The 19864-nt window shown below is 45.0% G+C and overlaps 1 protein-coding gene across 1 annotated transcript in view; it reads right to left on the bottom strand.

Moving 5' to 3' along the window:
• LOC115469677 (mucin-2-like) overlaps positions 1–19864 on the bottom strand; it is a 257743-nt gene that overhangs the window by 84479 nt on the left and 153400 nt on the right. The window contains exon 9 of the mRNA XM_030202465.1: positions 9488–9667. Within this exon, the coding sequence (XP_030058325.1) occupies positions 9488–9667 (180 nt within the window). The remainder of the gene's footprint in view (positions 1–9487; positions 9668–19864) is intronic.

Below are 19864 nucleotides of genomic sequence, written 5' to 3'. Positions count from 1 at the left end.
TTTGATTTGTCATCAATAAAAACCGTTGAAACATAAATGAAGACATTCAAAATATAGCTATGAAAGAGGAAGTGCTATAAATAGATGATTTTAATATGCCAGATGCTGATTGCGATAATTCCTTTTGTGGGGTCTTCTAGAAGTAGTGAGATTCTACATTTTCTACAGAGAAAACTGTAATATAACCCATGCGGGATGGGGCCATACTGGACCTAGTGCTAATGAATGGGGAGAATGTTTCTGATGATGTGGTTCAATATTAATATAGGCATGGAGAGGTTCATTCAAAAGTGAAGGTTCTAGATTTCAAAATAACTAACTTTGCTGAGATGGGGGAATACCTGAAGAAGTTGTTAGCTGGGTGAAAACATCTGGGAAAAGTAGAAAAGCAGTGGGCAAAACTGAAAGAAGCTATTTTAAGGGTAACAAACCTTTTGGTAAAGAAAAAAATTAAAAGTACGAGGAAAAAGAGGCTGATTTGGTTCTCAAAAGTAGTAGCTGAAGGTAAAGCTAGTCTTCATAAATTACAAGAGATCACAGAAAGAGGGAGACAGGCAACGACATCTAGAAAAGCTAAGAGAAGCTGGTAGTCAGGAAAGCAAAGATGCAAAATGGAAGAAAATAACTAATATGGTAAAATGGGAAGATAAGACAGTTTTTAGATATGTTAGTGATAGGAGGTAGTGAAAAACTGGCATTGTGAGACTTGAGGGTGAATGGGAGAAATATGTAGAAGTTGATAAAGATAAGGCAGAATTGCTTAACAAATATTTGTGTTCAGTGTTCACAGATGAAGGTCCAGGAGCAGGACTGCAGAATACAAACACAAATAATAATGGAAATGTGGTAGACTCCGAATGATTTTCAAAGGACTGTGTTTGAATGATTTCTCCTATGCACTTTTACTTTCTTCTCTTTGTTTACTTATGAGAAAACACAAAGGTGCTGCTCAGGTCAATCCCTCGGAGACCCCACCCTCCTCTGTTGTTGGTCTGATACAGCCTACTCCTTGACACGCTGTCCTCACTTGGATTTCGGAATTCTGCTTTCTCTTATCTCTCACAGCGTATACTCTGGTGGTTCCTCCTCTTCCTCTATCTCGCTGTCAGTGGGTGTACCTCAAGGATCTGTTCCAGGACCTCTCCTTTTCTCCATCTATGCTTAGGCTCTATAGTAGAACAGGGCAATATTAAGCTAATGAACTAGGTACACAGGATCCGAAGCCCTTTGCCTACCGCAGGGGACCACTAGAGCGACCCCCAGGGGTGACAGCGTATTTGCAATAACTTTGTGGTTAAACTTCTGTTAGCTTTCTGCATCAGCCCCTCTGTATCCCTAATTGATTTTAAATTGACACCTACAGATTCAGAGGTAGGGCACTTTGCTCCTCTCCATCCCCATTGGCTGCCTACAGCTGTGTACTTGAGAGAATGTAAAATAAAAAGAGCCAGAACCCATCAGGAAACAGAATATATTCTCAATGAAATCTGGCCATCTGAATTGTATATTTATTTATTTTATCCTCCACCTTGTAAGGCACTGCCTACCCAACAAAAACAGTGTTAGAAACTAAAGATGGACCAACAATAAAGAACGACAATATGGATGCAGGCAGCAGCAGCTCATAGGTTTGCTTGCTGTGCTTTGAGTGAACGGCGACAGCTGCGTGGGGGAGTGGAAAAAACAGAGATTTTCTAATTGGCTTCTTCCTTCCTTACAGTGGACTAGATAGGCTGGCTGGCTCACCTCCACTAGTACCGAAGAGTTGCAGCGGCGAACTGGTGGTAGTATAAGTACCAAACAGGCAGCTCAACTCCGTCCTTCGCTTCCCTGCCCTCTCAGCGTCCCACCCGCCCAAAAGGAAATGACATCAGAGGAAGGCGGGAGTGGGATGCAGAGAGGGCAGGGAAGCGAAGGACGGAGTCGAGCTGCCTGTTTGGTGCTTTTACTACTGGCGCCCCGCCCGCCAGTTCGCTGCTGGGACTTCAGGTAAGAAGATAAGTCGTGAGTCGTTTGGGGGGGGGGGCAATGCCCCCCTCGCCCCCTAGTCTACGCCCGTGCTCACTATTTGTTTTAGAAGCATTTCCTTTTAGTATTATTATTTTGAAAAATTATAAAGATATAATTAACCAAGCTATTCCACATGTATAGAAAATATATAGTAGTTTAAGAGTGGAATGATCTAATGATCTGTTTCTCCAGTGTGTATAATGGTCCATGTATAAAATTTAAATGAATAAAATGAATCAGATGGTATAAGGATGATTAAACTGACTGTTTGACCAGTGAAGGGGCATAATCGAATGAAGATGACCATCTCTAAGGGCGTCCATCTCTAAGGACGTTCCGGCAAAGGGGCGGGGAAACCTGTATTATTGAAACAAGATGGACATCCATCTTTTGTTTCGATAATACAGTCGGGGAAGCCCAAATCTCAACATTTAGGTTGACCTTAGAGATGGTCGACCTAAATGTTCGACCTTAGAGATGGTCGTCCCCCGTTTTCGGTCATAAAGGAAACCGAGGACACCCATCTCAAAAATGACCAAATCCAAGCCCTTTGGTCGTGGGAGGAGCCAGCATTCGTAGTGCACTGGTCCTCCTCACATGCCAGGACACCAACCGGGCACCCTAGGGGGTACTGCAGTGGACTTCACAAATTGCTCCCAGGTGCATAGCTCCCTTACCTTCGGTGATTAGCCCCCCATCCCCTCCCCTAAAACCCACTCCCCACAACTATACACCACTACCATAGACCTTAGGGATGAAGGTGGGTACCTACATGTGGGTACAGTAGGTTTTGGGTGGGTTTTGGAGGGCTCACATTTACCACCACAAGTGTAACAGGAGGGGGGGGGGATGGGCCTGGGCCCGCCTGCCTGAATTGCACTGCACCCACTAAAAACTGCTCCAGGGACCTGCATGCTGCTGTTATGGGGCTGGGTATGACATTTGAGGCTGGCATAGAGGCTGGAAAAATGTTTTTTTAATTTTTTTTTAGGGTGGGAGGGGGTTGGTGACCACTGGGGGAGTAAGGGGAGGTCATCCCCGATTCCCTCCGGTGGTCATCTGGTCAGTATGGGCACCTTTTTGAGGCTTGGTCGTGAAAAAAAAAAGGGACCAAGTAAAGTCGACCAAATGCTTGTGAGGGACGCCCTTCTTTTTTCCATTATCGGCCAAGGATGCCCATCTCTTAACCATGTCCCTGTCCCGCCTTCGGTACACTGTCGACACGCCCCCATGAACTTTCGTCCCCGCAACGGAAAGCAGTTGAGGATGCAAAAAAAATCGGCTTTCGATTATGCCTATTTGGGCGACCTCTGGAGAAGGACGCCCATCTCCCGATTTGTGTCGGAAGATGGGCGTCCTTCCCTTTCGAAAATAAGCAAGATAGTGTTCTTGTGTCGGTTGGAGAAGTTGTTATTATTATAAAATTACCCTCATAGTGGTTGAGTATTGCTGCTATGGCGGTCATTTTAGAAAATGCTATTAGTGTTTTAAGCATGGATATCCCAGCAAATTGATGTCTATACTCTCTAAAATTCTACAATACAATCTCAGAATAGGTCAGAACAAAATGTGGATGTGGTGAAAAAGTAGAAAATGGCCAGAGCTGTATGTGGGTTGGTTTATTATTTTTTTTTTTTTGGGGGGGGGGGGGGGGGAGTCATGTGCAAAATTCTCAACATCTATCACCGATTCTGGGTAGCATGTCAACATGTAGGGAACACAAGAAAAATGTCAGGACTTACACCACCTATAAAGGACAACCAAGTGCAGCATGTCTTTGTGACTACTGGCATTGGTGCTGAGTGGAGGAGAGCTGATACAAGAATCTGTGAGCCTGATTGCCATCTTGGCAGTGGCGCAGTTATAGGGGCACAACCATACCCTCTCTTCCTCTCCCCTTTCCCTTCTGGGGTGCACCTTCCCCTCTCTTGGACACAGCCTGGTTGCCAGCATATTCTAATCTGGACTCTGGAAGGGGCTGTCACTGCTGTCAGAGCTGGCGAATGATTCCCCAGTATGCATTGCTGCCTCTCCCTGGCTGCTGCAGCAAATGCTAAGAACACCAAGGGTGATAGTGTGGCCTGCCACTGTGTTATTAGCTGCTGTGTAGTGGGTAGTGTTACATGCGTGCCTCCTGAAATCCTTGGCAGGTGGCAGTTACAGGCCTCTTCAAAGCATTTCTTGTGGCCTGATGCTTCCATGCACCTATGGTTATGGCTGGTGGTTGGGGTTAGCTGGTGGTTGGGGTTAGTGGAATGGCTGTAGAGGATGCCTATTCCAGGCTAGTGCAATATACTTCATTCTCTCACATAGCATTTCTATTCTGCTGGCCAGTGTGCACACTGCCTGTACCCCTGCCTGGTTCAGGTACATCTGTTGATCCATCATCGCTAGCATGCATCTGCAATCCTGACACCAGCTTGTGCTTTTCCTGTGCCATAATGTCCCAATTCTGAGCAAGAAGATCAGAGGCACAGGTCACCATTTCCTGCTGGCATTTTAGTTGGTGTTGTTGGGCCCCACCCTCCTTAGCTGCAGCCTCTGCATTTACATTGTCATCCATAAAGGGCAATAACATAGGCAAACTGGATGTCCAGAAACTCCTCCACACTGCCCACCGGTGGCTCAATGGTCTCCATTTCCTGGGTCTCTGGGTTCATCATTTTCTCTGGCACACTTGCCTGCACCAGTGATGCTAGCTGTATGGGCACAGCTGGTTGTGAGCTCCCCTCCCCCTCCCATCCTTGGAATCCATGTTGGTAAGAGCAAGGCATGTGAGGTAACACTTATTGCTTGGCCCTGGCTGATGAGATGTGTCCAAATCACCAATCTTCTACTCTGCCTCCTCAGCTAGTGTCTGGAGGACCTATTGCTCTTTCACTCTCAATGTTTCATTGCTGAGTTGGGAGCTGCCACTAGCCTTCACCTTGGCAATCCTGAGGAGTTCCATCCGCTTATGCTTTAGGTCCTCCGTATCCCTGTTATTGTGAAATTCATTCAGCCTTTAACAGATCCCAACCCATGCTGTTTGTTTTGTGTAGGTGTTGAGGTATTGTCCTGCTACACCAAAGAGATTCCTTCAGTGTTTGAGAACCTCCCTGACCAGCATCTCTTCTTCCACTGAGGTGAAGTTACCCTTTTGAGTCAAAACCTGTTGCTTAGGAGAAATTATAATGTTCCCTGTGGTAACAAATCTTAGAGATTGTAAAATGACAAGTTGCATGTACGTATGCACATTAAAAAAAACAAAATATGCACATATGCATCATTCATTACAAGCACAACTGTCTTCATATCAGCAAAGTCCCGGCAGGCTTGCAAAGTGATCTAGATTGGGTTTTCTAGATAATAATTGGTTTAACATGCCTTAAAAATTTTAGTGAACTTAAAACCAATTTACCATGTGTTAACCTGTGTTAAATCAATTTGCACACATTAAAAAAGCTCTAATGTGTGTGAAACATTATTTTTTAAATCAAAATGAATGTGTGAAACAAATCAAGAAGACCAGGCTAAAAGAATAAAAAATGAACTGAACATTTTTGTCCTGTGTCTAAATTCTACTGTATAACTTAAAGACAGCTCTCTGTTGCAGTTAGTTTATGCAGCTAAATTATAGCCACATGCCCACACCAGCTCTGTCTCTATTTGTTATGTTAAATTTTGTGCCAAGTTGGTTGGACAAAATATAACTACTGAGTAGGAGGGAGAAATACTGGAACCCACAGGGTTGACTAGGTAACTCTGAGTCCATTTACTAAATTGCGTTAAGCACTAACACACATTTATCCCCTGATTCTATGAAAGTTGCCAAAAATTGTGCATGTAAATTTAGGCATATCCCCTATTTGCGTGCAATTTAATCGAATAATGAACCAATTAGTGTCAACAATTGGCTTTTTAACAAGCAATTATTGGCATTGATTATATTTAATTGGGACACACGTGTAAAAGGCTTGGGGGTCTGCACTTAAAATTTATGCAAAAAGAGGAGCAAAAATGGAAAGGTCATGGTCATTCGGGGCAGATCAGGGCAGGGCCGCCGAGAGGGGGGGCAGGGGGACAAAATTCCCCGGGCCGCCAAGGGGTGCCCGGCACCGGGGTCAGGCCGCCGGCGCTGCAGTCCCCAGTCTCACCTGCCTGCCCTCGGCTCCATCTGCCACTGGGCCCCCTGTATTAAAATCGGCAGTGCCTCAGCTCCGTTTGGAAAGGCAGATCGCCTCCCTTTGGGCCCTCCCTGTGTCCCGCCCTCACGGAAACCGGAAGTTACATCGGACGAGAGCGGGACACAGTGAGGGAAGGCCTGAAGGGAGGTGATCTGCCTTTCCAAACGGAGTTGAGGCGCTGCAGATTTTAATGCAGGGGGCCCGGTGGCGGACAGAGCCAGGGCAGGAAGGTGAGACCGGGGACTGCAGCTGCAGCGGTGGCGGCGGCGAGGGCATCAACCGGGGGGGGGGGGGGCAGCCTTGCCCCGGGCCTGGCTTAGTCTTTCAGCAGCCTTGGATCAGGGGCGTGGTTTTAAATTATGCATGTAACTGTAGAATAACAGTGCTCCATGTGTAAATGTTTTCACTGGTACAAATGATGTAGCCTGAATTTACACACAACCTCTCCACTTAAACGTTAATTCTATAAGCTGAGCAGAACTTTAGGTGCGGCTTATAGAATACCTCTTAAGTGAGTTTTTTCAGTGCTGATTTTTTAGGCGCCATATATAGAATCGAGCCCTTAATGTGGGGAAAAAAGACCCACTACAGTAGTTTTCCTGTTTATGTGTGCTAATTGCACACTAGTTATTATTTTGAAATATTTTAAGGCAGGGGCGTGGAAGCACTAAACAACTAGCACATTCACGTGGTAAGTGCTCCTGTGTTAATATTTTTGCAAGTCCTGAGCACTAATGGAAAAAATAGTGTGGGACATGGTAAAAAGTCCCCCATTAGGATGCGCTAAACTCAGATTTTGCTGTAGCTTACTAAAAGGGCCCCTTTGAATGTTACTAGGATAAACCTTTTAAATATTAGCCTCTCTTTTTATTCTGTAATTCCCTGTTTCTGTAAAGATTTGCCTCCCTCACTCAGTGGCGTAGCCATGGGTGGGCCTGGGTCACACATATGATGTGGCTGGCAGGGATCACCAAGCCCCACCAGCTGAAAACTCCTAACAACTTCCTGCATACCTTGTAAATAGCAGATCTTCACCAGTAGCGAGCAGCGACTGATACATAGTGTTCACACCGACCCCACAGCCTTTCCTCTGAAATATTCCTGCCTATGCGGAAACAGGAATTTAAATCGGAGAGAAAGCTGTGGGGTCAATATGAGCAGTGTGTATTAGTTGCTGCTTGCTGCCGGTGAAAATCTGCTATTTAAAAGGTATGCGGGGGAGGGGAGATGTTTGAGAGACCATATGGCATGCAGGCGAGAGAGGGAGAGACCAAATCACTTGTGGGAAAGGGCGGAGTTCTGCCCACCCATCTTGGGCCCAGGCCCACCCAAAATTCGATGTTTGGCTACGCCCCTGCCCTCACTAGACAATGACTTCTAGCATTAAAGGGTAATTTTATTTAAAGTTACAGAAACTTAGCATTTTATAGATGGGGGCAGAGTGAACAAGCAACATAGCAACTAGAAGTCTTAGGAACATGAAAGTGCTGCCAGATTCCCAGTTTGGCACTCTTGGACAATTGGTCTAATGGACAATTGGTTTAAAAATTAAATAATCAGGATAAAGATGTGAAGTCATACATTTGTCATGTGGCAGATCACTTTTTTAAAGTCAATAATGAGAATACACCACGTGCTTTAATCTAATCAAGGCATTAACCCTATGTGGCATTGGCCACAATCTGCACTTGTAGAACAACATCGACAAACTTTTGTGCTTTTTAATTTTATCATATTAACTTTTTCCACTCATATATATTCTTCACTTATATATATATATACTATTAAAAAAGGCCTGTTTCTGACAGAAATGAAACGGGCGCTAGCAAGGTTTTCCTCGGAGTATGTATGTTTGAGAGAGAGTGTGTGTGAGAGATGGAGTGTGTGTATCATAGAGTGAATGAGAGAGAGAGAGACAGAGACAGCGTGTGTGTGTGTTTGTGTGAGAGAGAGAGTGTGTGAGACTGTGTGTGTGTGACAGAGAGATAGAGTGTGATAGACAGGGAGTGTGTCAGAGAGAGTGTATGTGAGAGACAGTGAATGAGTGAGTGAGTGTGATCCCCCACCCCCTCTCGCAGATCCCCCCTTCCCACCCCCTCCTCTCTGGTCTCAGGACCCCTTGCCCACCTCCCTCTCCCCTGCCCCGCCTTCAGCCATCCATGTCCTCTATCCCTGCCCCCCCTGCAGCTACTCATGTCCATCGACCCTCCCCTCCCCCCTCCAGCTACCCATGTCCAACGATCCTCCCCTCCCCCCATGTCCAGCGACCCACCCCTCCGCCCCGGCGCATCAAACCCCCTCGCCACTCGCAGCTGCCAGTGGTAACGCTGTCTGGCCGCTGCTGCTTCCCCTGTTGAGCAGCAGCAGCCACTACAAAAAGAAAAGAAGCAATAAATGTTTTTAAACCAAGCCCAAATCATTCGCAAATGCCCGAGTCTTACAACGCAGTCTCTGCAGCCGCTCCTCCTCTCGCCTGTCACGTCACTGCGCTCCTCCGGGGTCTTACTCCAGGAGGCAGTGACGTGGAGGCGAGAGGAGGAGCGGCTGCAGAGACTGCGTTATAAGACTCGGGCATTTCCGAATGACTTGGGCTGGGTTTAAAAACATTTATCTCTTCTTTTCTTTTTGTAGCAGCTGCTGCTGCTCAACAGGAGAAGCAGCAGTGGCCGGACAGCATTACTACTGGCATCTGCGGGTGGTGATGGGGTTTGATGCGCTGGGGGGGGGGGGGGTGTTGATGTGCTTTGGGTGGGGGGAGGGGGTGTTTCATGTGCCGGGGGGGGGGAGGTTCTGTGGTGCCGCGCTTGTAGTTTTTTGATGCGCCGCTCCCTGCCACTTGATCTGAAGGAATCAGCTGTTAGTGACGTCATTCTGGCTACGGAGCCATGGACACAGGCAGTCCCACATTAGAACGTTGGTGGTGAGAATTATATATATATATATATATATATATATATATATATATATATTTTTTTTTTTTTTTTTTTTTTTTTTTAATTAACTTCTTTCATAAAGGTTGTGTGCTACTCTTTAATTTCTCAAAATCAGCAGGTCTGAGACCTGTTTATTGCTGTAGTTTTTTCTTATAAAATGGCACTGTTCTTGCATCAGTATCCTGTCTCCTCTTTTGTTTTGACCAATTGATCCATTATCTGTTGTATATTTTAGACCAATTGTTGGAGACCCCTGAACTTATATCACATCCACAGTGTATATGTCACACACCATTTTGCTTCTTACTACTCTATTCTCTTTCTTTATCCCTAAAATCAAACTATTATATGAAGCTTTGAGAGAAATGCAAGACTTACCCGAAAGTAAGAGTCCAGTTTAATGTATATAGTGGTCTTTTTGTCCCAAATCAGCATTAGGCCATTGCTGGCCTCAATTACTATATAAAGTCCCCAAGGATACATTCTGAAAGGGATGGTTATTCCATGTCCTCTTTCCTGCATCTCATATTTTCCACTATGAAGTTTCAACTGTACATTCTAGAAGGGAAGAAAAAACAATCTTTGAAATAATAATATAAAAATGCATTTTCTTATGTACTTCTCAGATCCCATGGTTTACATTCAAGGTGGCAAATATTCTTCTTACATAGGTCTACTCAGCAAGCAAAGCAGACCTTTCTGCTTTGCTAAGTGGTTATTTTGACTCAGGCTAGTTTGCCTTACTGGTCTCTTTAAACCTCACATCTGCTTTCATCCTTGTTGATCATGTCTTGATCTGTAGTAGATTGTTTACATAAGTACATAAGTATTGCCATACTGGGACAGACCAAAGGTCTATCAAGCCCAGTATCCAGGTCACAAGTACCTGGTAAAATCCCAAAAAAGTGCAATACATTTTATGCTGCTTATCCAAGAAATAACCAGTGGATTTCCTCCAAGTCCATTTTAATAATGGTCTATGGACTTTTCCTTTAGGAAGCCATCCAAACCTTTTTTAAATCCCGCTAAACTAACTGCTTTTACTACATTCTCTGGCAACAAATTCCAGAGTTTAATTACATGTTGAGTGGAGAAAAATTTTCTCTGATTTGTTTTAAATGTAATACTTTGTAGCTTCATTGTGTGTCCCCTAATCCTAGTATTTTTGGAAAGAATAAACAAGTGATTCACGTGTAATAATGGTCTATGGACTTTTCCTTTAGGAAGCCGCCCAAACCTTTTTAAAACTCTGCTAAGCTAACTGCCTTTACCACATTCTCCGGCAATGTTTAATTACATGTTGAATACACATAGTAGATGACGGCAGAAAAAGACCTGCACGGTCCATCCAGTCTGCCCAAGAAGATAAATTCATATGTGCTACTTTTTTATTTGTACTGTCCTCTTCAGTGCACAGACCGTATAAGTCTGGCCAGCCCTATCCCCGCCTCCCAACCACCAACCCTGCCTCCCAACCACCAGCTCTGGCACAGACCGTATAAGTCTGCCCAGCACTATCCCTGCCTCCCACCACAGGCTCTGGCACAGACCGTATAAGTCTGTCCAGCACTATCCCCGCCGCCCAACCACCAGCCCCGGCACAGACCGTATAAGTCTGCCCAGCACTAGTCCCGCCTCCCAACCACCAGCCCCAGCACAGACCGTATATGTCTGCCCAGCACTAGCCCCGCCTCCCAACCACCAGCTCTGCCACCCATTCTAGGCTAAGCTCCTGAGGATCCCTTCCTTCTGCACAGGATTCCTTTATGTTTATCCCACGCATGTTTGAATTTCGTTACCGTTTTCATCTCCACCACCTCCCGCGGGAGGGCATTCCAAGCATCTACCACCCTCTCCATGAAAAAATACTTCCTGATATTCTTCTTGAGTCTGCCCCCCTTCAATCTCATTTCATGCCCTCTCGTTCTACCGCCTTCCCATCTCCGGAAAAGGTTTGTTTGTGGATTAATACCTTTCAAATATTTGAACGTCTGTATCATATCACCCCTGTTCCTCCTTTCCTCCAGGGTATACATGTTCAGGTCCGCAAGTCTCTCCTCATACGTCTTGTAACGCAAATCCCATACCATCCTTGTAGCTTTTCTTTGCACCGCTTCAATTCTTTTTACATCCTTAGCAAGATACGGCCTCCAAAACTGAACACAATACTCCAGGTGGGGCCTCACCAACGACTTGTACAGGGGCATCAACACCTCTTTTCTTCTGCTGGTCACACCTCTCTCTATACAGCCTAGTAACCTTCTAGCTACGGCCACCGCCTTCTCACACTGTTTCATTGCCTTCAGATCCTCAGATACTATCACCCCAAGATCCCTCTCCCCATCTGTACCTAGCAGACTCTCACCGCCTAACACATACACCTCTCTTGGATTTCTACTCCCTAAGTGCATCACTTTGCATTTCTTCGCATTGAATTTTAATTGCCAAACCTTAGACCATTCTTCTAGCTTTTTCAGATCCTTTTTCATGTTTTCCACTCCCTCCGGGGTGTCCACTGTGTTACAAATCTTAGTATCATCCGCAAATAGGCAAACTTTACCTTCTAACCCTTCGGCAATGTCACTCACAAATATATTGAACAGAAATGGCCCCAGCACCGATCCCTGAGGCACTCCACTACTCACCTTTCCCTCCTCGAGCAAACTCCATTCATCACCACCCTCTGGCGCCTGTCCGTCAACCAGTTCCTAATCCAGTTTACCACTTTGTGTCCTATCTTCAGCCCATCCAGTTTATTTAAGAGCCTCCTGTGGGGAACCGTGTCAAAAGCCTTGCTGAAATCTAAGTAGATTACGTCTATAGCACGTCCACGGTTCAATTCTCCGGTCACCCAATCAAAGAATTCAATGAGATTCGTTTGGCACATTTTCCCTTTGGTAAAACCATGTTGTCTCGGATCTTGCAACTCATTTTCTTCCAGGAAATTCACTATCCTTTCTTTCAGCATCGCTTCCATTACTTTTCCAATAATCGAAGTGAGGCTTACCAGCCTGTAGTTTCCAGCTTCTTCCCTATCACCACTTTTGTGAAGAGGGACCACCTCCGCCGTTCTCCAATCCCTCGGAACCTCTCCCATTTCTAAGGATTTATTAAACAAATCTTTAAGAGGACCCACCAGAACCTCTCTGAGCTCCCTCAATATCCTGGGGTGGATCCCATCCGGTCCCATGGCTTTGTCCAAATTTAGTTTTTCTAGTTGTTGATACACACTCTCTTCCGTGAATGGTGCTATATCCACTCCATTCTCAAATGAACTTTTGCCAGTCCATCGTGGTCCTTCTCCCGGATTTTATTCAGTAAAAACAGAACAAAAGTATCTATTTAGCAAATTTGCCTTTTCTTCATCATTATCTACATAGCGGTTTGCAGTATCTTTTAGTCTCACAATTCCCTTTTTAGTCATTCTCCTTTCACTAATATACCTGAAGAAATTTTTGTCACCCCTCCTTACCTTTCTAGCCATTTGTTCTTCCGCTTGCGCTTTCACCAGACGTACCTCTCTCTTGGCTTCTTTCAGTTTCCTCCAGTATTCCTCCCCGTGTTCCTCATCTTGAGTTTTTTTGTATTTCTGGAATGCGAACTCTTTAACCTTTATTTTCTCAGCCACTTGCTTGGAGAACCATAGCGGTTTCCTTTTTCTCTTGCTTTTATTTACTTTCCTTACATAAAGGTTTGTGGCCCTATTGATAGCTTCTTTCAGCCTGGACCACTGTCCTTCCACTTCTCGTATGACCTCCCAGCCCATCAGCTCCTTCCTTAGGTATTCCCCCATTTTACTTAAGTCAGCACGCTTGAAATCCAGGACTTTGAGTTTTGAGTGGCAACCCTCCTCTTCAGCCGTCATATCAAACCAAACCGTTTGATGGTCACTGCCGCCCAGGTGGGCACCCACTCGGACATTTGACACGCTATCCGCATTTGTGAGCACCAGATCCAGCGTCGCTCCCTCCCTCGTGGGTTCCATGACCATTTGTCTGAGCAGAGCACTTTGGAAAGCATCCACAATCTCTCTACTTCTTTCCGATTCCGCAGACGGAACCTTCCAATCTACATCCGGCAGATTGAAATCTCCCAGCAACAGCACCTCTCTCTTCTTTCCCAACTTTTGAATATCTGCGATCAGGTCTTTATCTAATTCTTCCAATTGTGTTGGAGGTCTGTAGACAACACCCACGTGGACAGAGGTTCTATCATCTCTTTTTAAGATGATCCATATCGCTTCTTCCTTACCCCAGGTCCCTGTCATTTCGGTTGCTGTGATATCATTTCTCACATATAGAGCTACTCCTCCACCTTTACGACCCTCTCTATCCTTCCTAAATAGATTATAGCCTGGTATGTTTGCAAACCATTGAGCCATGTCTCTGTGATTGCAACAATGTCTAAGTCTGCCTCCAACGTCAGGGCTTGAAGGTCATGAACTTTGTTGCCAAGACTGCGAGCATTTGTGGTCATCACTTTCCATTTCCATTTCCTGGTATTTGTTTCAACATTTGATATTTTGGTGTGTTTTCTGTCTTTGGGTCCCTCCATATCTTTTTGTTCCACCTTAATTTCTTTTGCTTTTGCTGTTTCTTCTGGCTCAGTTCTATTTTTAGGAACCTCACAGAGCTCTAATGGAGCAAAAGAATTCTGTAGGGGGTATGCCTCTGTGTCACATGACGAAGTCTACCTGAGCCTACTGTGAACCATCTATTCTTAGGTGGTTTTATCCTTTGAGGCAGTGGTGTGAATTTGGTTTGATTTTGTGCAGTCTTAGAAGTTGCTTTAAGTGCATCTAATTCCTGCTTTAATTTACTGACCTCTTGTTTTAAACTAGCGAGCTGATTACAGATAGGACAAGCCTTAAGTTTCCAGATGATTGGCCTTGAAACTAAAGCTCCACAATTATTACAGAGAATAAAAGTCATCTTGATTTGTTGAATGGGTATGAATAGGTATTTTATGATGAGGCTTGACAGTGTACAAGATTAACTTTACTCCTCAGCAATTTGAGACAGTTGTAATTCGGGTGGAGTTAAGTTGTGATAAGTAGTATAGTTAGAATAGGGATTTAGGAAGTGTCAGTCTTGGGGTGGGTGGGTATAAACCTAAACTTGTGGAATGTGTTTGCTGTAAAACCTATCTTAGGCCTGTATTAAGCCTCTTTTCTACAAAGCTGATTGGGACAAGGGGAAGACAAGGATAGTAGGTAGAGATGTGCAAAAAAAACCACAATTCTAGGGTAGGAAAAGCCACAAATATAGCCAGCACAAATCTTATCTGAGTTTCTCCCAGCCAGAGACCAGCAACACAGCTCTCCACAGAAAACACACTTGTGCTTTTAAAATGGCTGCAGAAAAAAAAAACAGGTGAACTGAGATAGATGGGGTGGGGGAAGGAAGGAGCTCAGAAACTTGGCAAAAGAAATATTTCCTAATACTTGCTTGGCAGTTTGAAATCAGAAATCTAGTTTTCAGATTCACAGATATCAATACACCAGTTTGAAACACAGTCAGATTATACAATCAGATCAAACAGGGCTTTTTTTTTTTTTTTTAATCTTTTTAGGAAAATATATCTGCAGGGACACAGACAGACAAGGATAGTAGATAGAGATGTGCAAAAAAACCCACAGTTTTTTTCCAATCTGTTTTAAATTTACTACTTTGTGGCTTCATTGCATGCCCCTAGTCATAAGTACATAAGTACATAAGTAGTGCCATACTGGGAAAGACCAAAGGTCCATCTAGCCCAGCATCCTGTCACCGACAGTGGCCAATCCAGGTCAAGGGCACCTGGCACGCTCCCCAAACGTAAAAACATTCCAGACAAGTTATACCTAAAAATGCGGAATTTTTCCAAGTCCATTTAATAGCGGTCTATGGACTTGTCCTTTAGGAATCTATCTAACCCCTTTTTAAACTCCGTCAAGCTAACCGCCCGTACCACGTTCTCCGGCAATGAATTCCAGAGTCTAATTACACGTTGGGTGAAGAAAAATTTTCTCCGATTCGTTTTAAATTTACCACACTGTAGCTTCAACTCATGCCCTCTAGTCCTAGTATTTTTGGATAGCGTGAACAGTCGCTTCACATCCACCCGATCCATTCCACTCATTATTTTATACACTTCTATCATATCTCCCCTCAGCCGTCTCTTCTCCAAGCTGAAAAGCCCTAGCCCTAGTCCTAGTATTTTTGGAAAGCATATACAGACGCTTCACATCTACCCAATCAACTCCACTCATTATTTTATAGACCGCTATCATATCTCCTCTCAGCCGTCTTTTCTCCAAACTGAAGAGCCCTAGCTACTTTAGCCCTTCCTCATAGGGAAATCGTCCCATCCCCTTTATCATTTTTGTTGCCCATCTCTGTACCTTTTCTAATTCCACTATATTTTTTTAGGATACGGTGACCAGAACTGAACACTGAGCAATGGGTTTCAACGTATCAACGATGACACCTAGACCTCTTTCCTGGTCGGTGACTCCTAATGTGGTACCTTGCATTACGTAGCTATAATTCGGGTTCCTGTTTCCCACATGCGTCTCTTTGCACTTGCTCATATTAAATACCATCTGCCATTTAGATGCCCCGTTTTTCAGCCTTGTAAGGTCCTTTTGTAATTTTTCACAATCCTCTCATGATTTAACAACGTAGAAAAACTTTGTGTCGTCAGCAAATTTAATTACCTCACTAGTTACTCCCATCTCTAGATCATTTATAAATATGTTAAAATGCAGCGGTCCCAGCACAGAACTGGAGAACCCCACTATCTACACTTTCTCCATTGAGAATACTGACCATTTAACCTTACTCTCTGTTTTCTATCTTTTAACCAGTTTTTATTCCACAATAGAACACTACCTCCTATCCCATTCCAATTTCCTCTGGAGTCTTTCATGAGGTACTTTATCAAACGCCTTCTGAAAATTCAGATACACAATATCAACCTGCTCACCTTTATCCACATGTTTGTTTACCCCTTCAAAGAAATGTAGTAGATTGGTGAGGCAAAATTTCCCTTCACTAAATCCATGTTGGCTTTTCAGCTCATTTTCGAAAGAGAAGGGCACCCATCTTCCGACACAAATCGGAAGATGGGTGTCCTTCTCTCAGGTGTGCCGAAAAAGTTGGGCGTCCCCAACTGCTTTCCGTCGCCGGGACAGGGAAATTTCCCGGGGGCGTGTTGGAAGGGTAGCGAAGGCGGGACAGGGGCGTGTCGGGGCGTGGTTAAGAGATGGGCGCTCTTGGCCAATGGAAAAAAGAAGGGCATCCCTGGCGAGAATTTGGTCCGCTTTATTTGGCCCCTTTTTTTCAGGTTCAAGTCCCAAAAAAGTGCCCGAACTGACCAGATGACCACCAGAGGGAATCGGGGATCACCTCCCCTGACTCCCCCCCAGTGGTCACTAACCCCCTCCCACCCTCAAAAAAACCACTTTAAAAACTTTTTTGCCGGCCTCAAATGTCATACTCAGGTCCATCGCAGCAATATACAGGTCCCTGAAGCAGGTTTAGTGGGTGCAGTGGACTTCAGACAGGCGGACCCAGGCCCATCCCCCCCCCCACCTGTTACACTTGTGGTGGAAAATGGGAGCCCTTCAAAACCCACTGTACCCACATGTAGGCGCCCCCCTTCACCCCTTAGGGCTATGGTAGTGGTGTATAGTTGTGGGGAGTGGGTTTGGGGGGGGTTGGGGGGGCTCAGCACCCAAGGTAAGGGAGCTATGCACCTGGGACCAATTTGCCAAGTCCACTGTAGTGCCCCCTAGGGTGCCCGGTTGGTGCCCTGGCATGTGAGGGGGGGGGGGAACCAGTGCACTATGAATCCTGGCCCCTCCCATGACCAAATGCCATGGATTGGTTCGTTTTTGAGATGGGCGCAATCAGTTTCCATTATGGGGGAAAACCAATGGCACCCATCTCTAAATCCGGCGATCTCAGAATTTAGGTCGAGATTTGGATGCCCCCAACCATATTTTCGAAACGAAAGATGGACACCTATCTCGTTCGAAAATACAGTTGGCCCCGCCCTTCGTCATGCCATCCTCGGAAATGGGCGCCCTTAGCGATGGGCGTCCCCGTTCGAAAATGCCCCTCTTTGTCTCATTAATCCATGCTTTTGAATATGCTCTGTAACTTTGTTCTTTATCATAGTCTCTACCATTTTGCCCGGCACCGACGTCAGGCTCACCAGTCTTTAATTTCCTGAATCTCCTCTGGAACCTTTTTGGTTCCAATCCCTCTATATGATAGATCTTTTAAAGATCATGAAAAGACCAGTTGTCTGAGACCCCTGGACTTAATCACATCCACTGCATATATATCACACACCATTTTGCTTCTTACTACTCTATTCTCTTTCTTTATTCCTAAAATCAAACTCATCATACTCAGCAATGTATCCCTTAAATGATGTAGTCCCCAAACCTTCAATTACTGTGCCTATTCTTTTCAATCTCTTTCTATGTCCCCTTGCTGAACTTATCCAATCAATGAATATGAGTAGCTTTTTCTCCACAGATAATATCTAGCTAGTTTACTATGTTCACCCTGCATAATCAGACCTGGCACCATTAATCAATGTTAATTTGAAGTAGCTTATTGTGAATACACTAAAATTAAATCCTACAAAATGCTTGTCCATGTAGCTCTTGGGAAGGCAGCCATTTCCTTTGACTTCTGCTGTCCGACAGAGACATAAACTTTGTCTGGTAAACTCCATGTGAGTCTTGGGGTTTCTACTTTTTACAAGTCAAATTTGAGTCCCAGATTGCCACAGTTATTAAACTTGCTTTTATCATCTGTGGCACATATGTTCAATACATCCTTTTTTGGAAAGGGATGTTGTCTTTTAGGGGGAGCCTAGGCTGCTGAGAGACACAGCCGGGCCTGGGGCAAGACTGGATCATGCACATCCTGTCCCCCCACAATTGGGCCGCTGCCCCTGCACCTTTCTGTCTACTCCCTCGCTCTGTCTTCTCTTGTGCTGCTCCTGTACATGCTCAGAGTCAGGACCTGGATGATTGCATTAACATGATATAGTGTTAGTGCAATCATCTGGGTCCTGGGCGGCATGCAGGAGCAGGAGAGGATAGACCCAGAAGCAGGCAGGTAGAAGCTTGCCCCCCCTGACTCCCCTCTCAGTGGCCCTGAAGGGAGCATTGGGAGGTGTAGCAAAGTCTACTACTATTGATGAGGGGATGAAGAGAGGTGGAGGGAAGGCAACTAATGTTGTCAAGGAGAAGAGAAGATAGGTAAGGTTACTAATGTTAATGGAAGATGCAAGAAAGTAGGAGGGAAGCAACTAATGTTGTTGGAGGGGGATGCAGGTAGTTACAGAGAAGGTTTTTTTTTTTTTGGGGGGGGGGGAGGGGGACACCAAGAAGTTGGGGGAAGGTTACTAATGTTGCCAGGTATATGGGATATGACATGATGTGATACAGTATTTATAGTCTGCCAACTCCCAGCATAAGATAGGAAGGGTTAGGACAGCTGTTGTAGTTGGTGATTCGATCATTAGGCATATAGATAGCTGGGTGGCTGGTGGACATGAGGATTGCCTGGTGACTTGCCTGCCTGGTGCGAAGGTGGTGGACTTCACGCGCCACCTAGACAAGATCTTAGATAGCACTGGGAAGGAACTGGCTGTCTTGGTACATGTTGGTACCAATGACATAGGAAAATGTGGGAGGAAGGTTCTGGGAGCCAAATTTAGGCTCTTAGGTTGAATGCTGAATTCCAGATCCTACAGGGTAGCATTTTCAGAGATGCTCCATGTTCCATGCGCAAGACCCAAAAGGCAGGCAGAGCTCCAATGTCTCAATGCGTGGTTGAGACGATGGTGCAGGGATGAGGGTTTTAGATTTATTAGGAACTGTTCCAAAAAGATGGGCTCCACCTTCAGCCAGCACTGTTAAAAGGTGAACTAAAAGAAGCAATTATAGCCAAAAGATTGTCCTTCAAAGAATGGAAAAAGAACCCAAATGAAAATAAGAAGCAACATAAGCACTGGCAAGTCAGATGCAAAGCAATAATAGAGAAGGCTAAAAAAGAGTATGAAGAGACATTTCCTGCAGAGGCAAAACTCACAGTAACAACTTTTTCAGGTACATCAGAAGCAGAAAGACTGCGAGAGAATCTGTAAGACCGTTAACTCACAAAAGAGCAAAAGGGGTGCTCAGCGAGGACAAGGCCATAGCAAAGAAACTGAATGAATTTTTTGCTTCTGTTTTTACAGAAGAAGATGTAAGAGATCTGCCTGTACTGGAAATGGTTTTCAAGGGTGACAATGGTGAAGAATTGAAAGAAATCTCGGTGAACCTGGAAGATGTACTAAGCCAAATTGACAAATTAAAGAACCTGGACCGGATGACATATTGTCACAGTGGTGACTGTTTCCTTGTCTGTGCTCTCCTTGCCCTCTGGTGGCCTGAACCGGTGGCTGCTATGAACTGTCACACGTTCCAGACTTCAGCCCAGTCCGGTCTGGATCTTCCAGGCTGCCAGACTTGCTTTTCTTGTTTGTGCCTGAACAGCACACGTAGCTGCCTTGTGATTCCTGCAGCTGAACTTTAGCTGCTGATGGGCTTTATTAGCCACCTGGAAACTTCTGTGTTTGCCTTTGCATCGTCTAAGGTCCCTGGTATGTGGGTGTGCTCTGTGCACTTCTGCCTAGTCTAGTTCTAGTCTGAGTTTCTTGTCTGGTTCTAGTTTGTTTGTGTGTAGTTAGCTTTGGTTTAATTACTTA

This window comes from Microcaecilia unicolor, chromosome 4 (assembly GCF_901765095.1).
Source record: "Microcaecilia unicolor chromosome 4, aMicUni1.1, whole genome shotgun sequence".
Classification (NCBI taxonomy): domain Eukaryota; kingdom Metazoa; phylum Chordata; class Amphibia; order Gymnophiona; family Siphonopidae; genus Microcaecilia; species Microcaecilia unicolor.
Note: the sequence above shows the minus strand (reverse complement) of the source record. Positions and strands in the feature narration are given on the sequence as shown.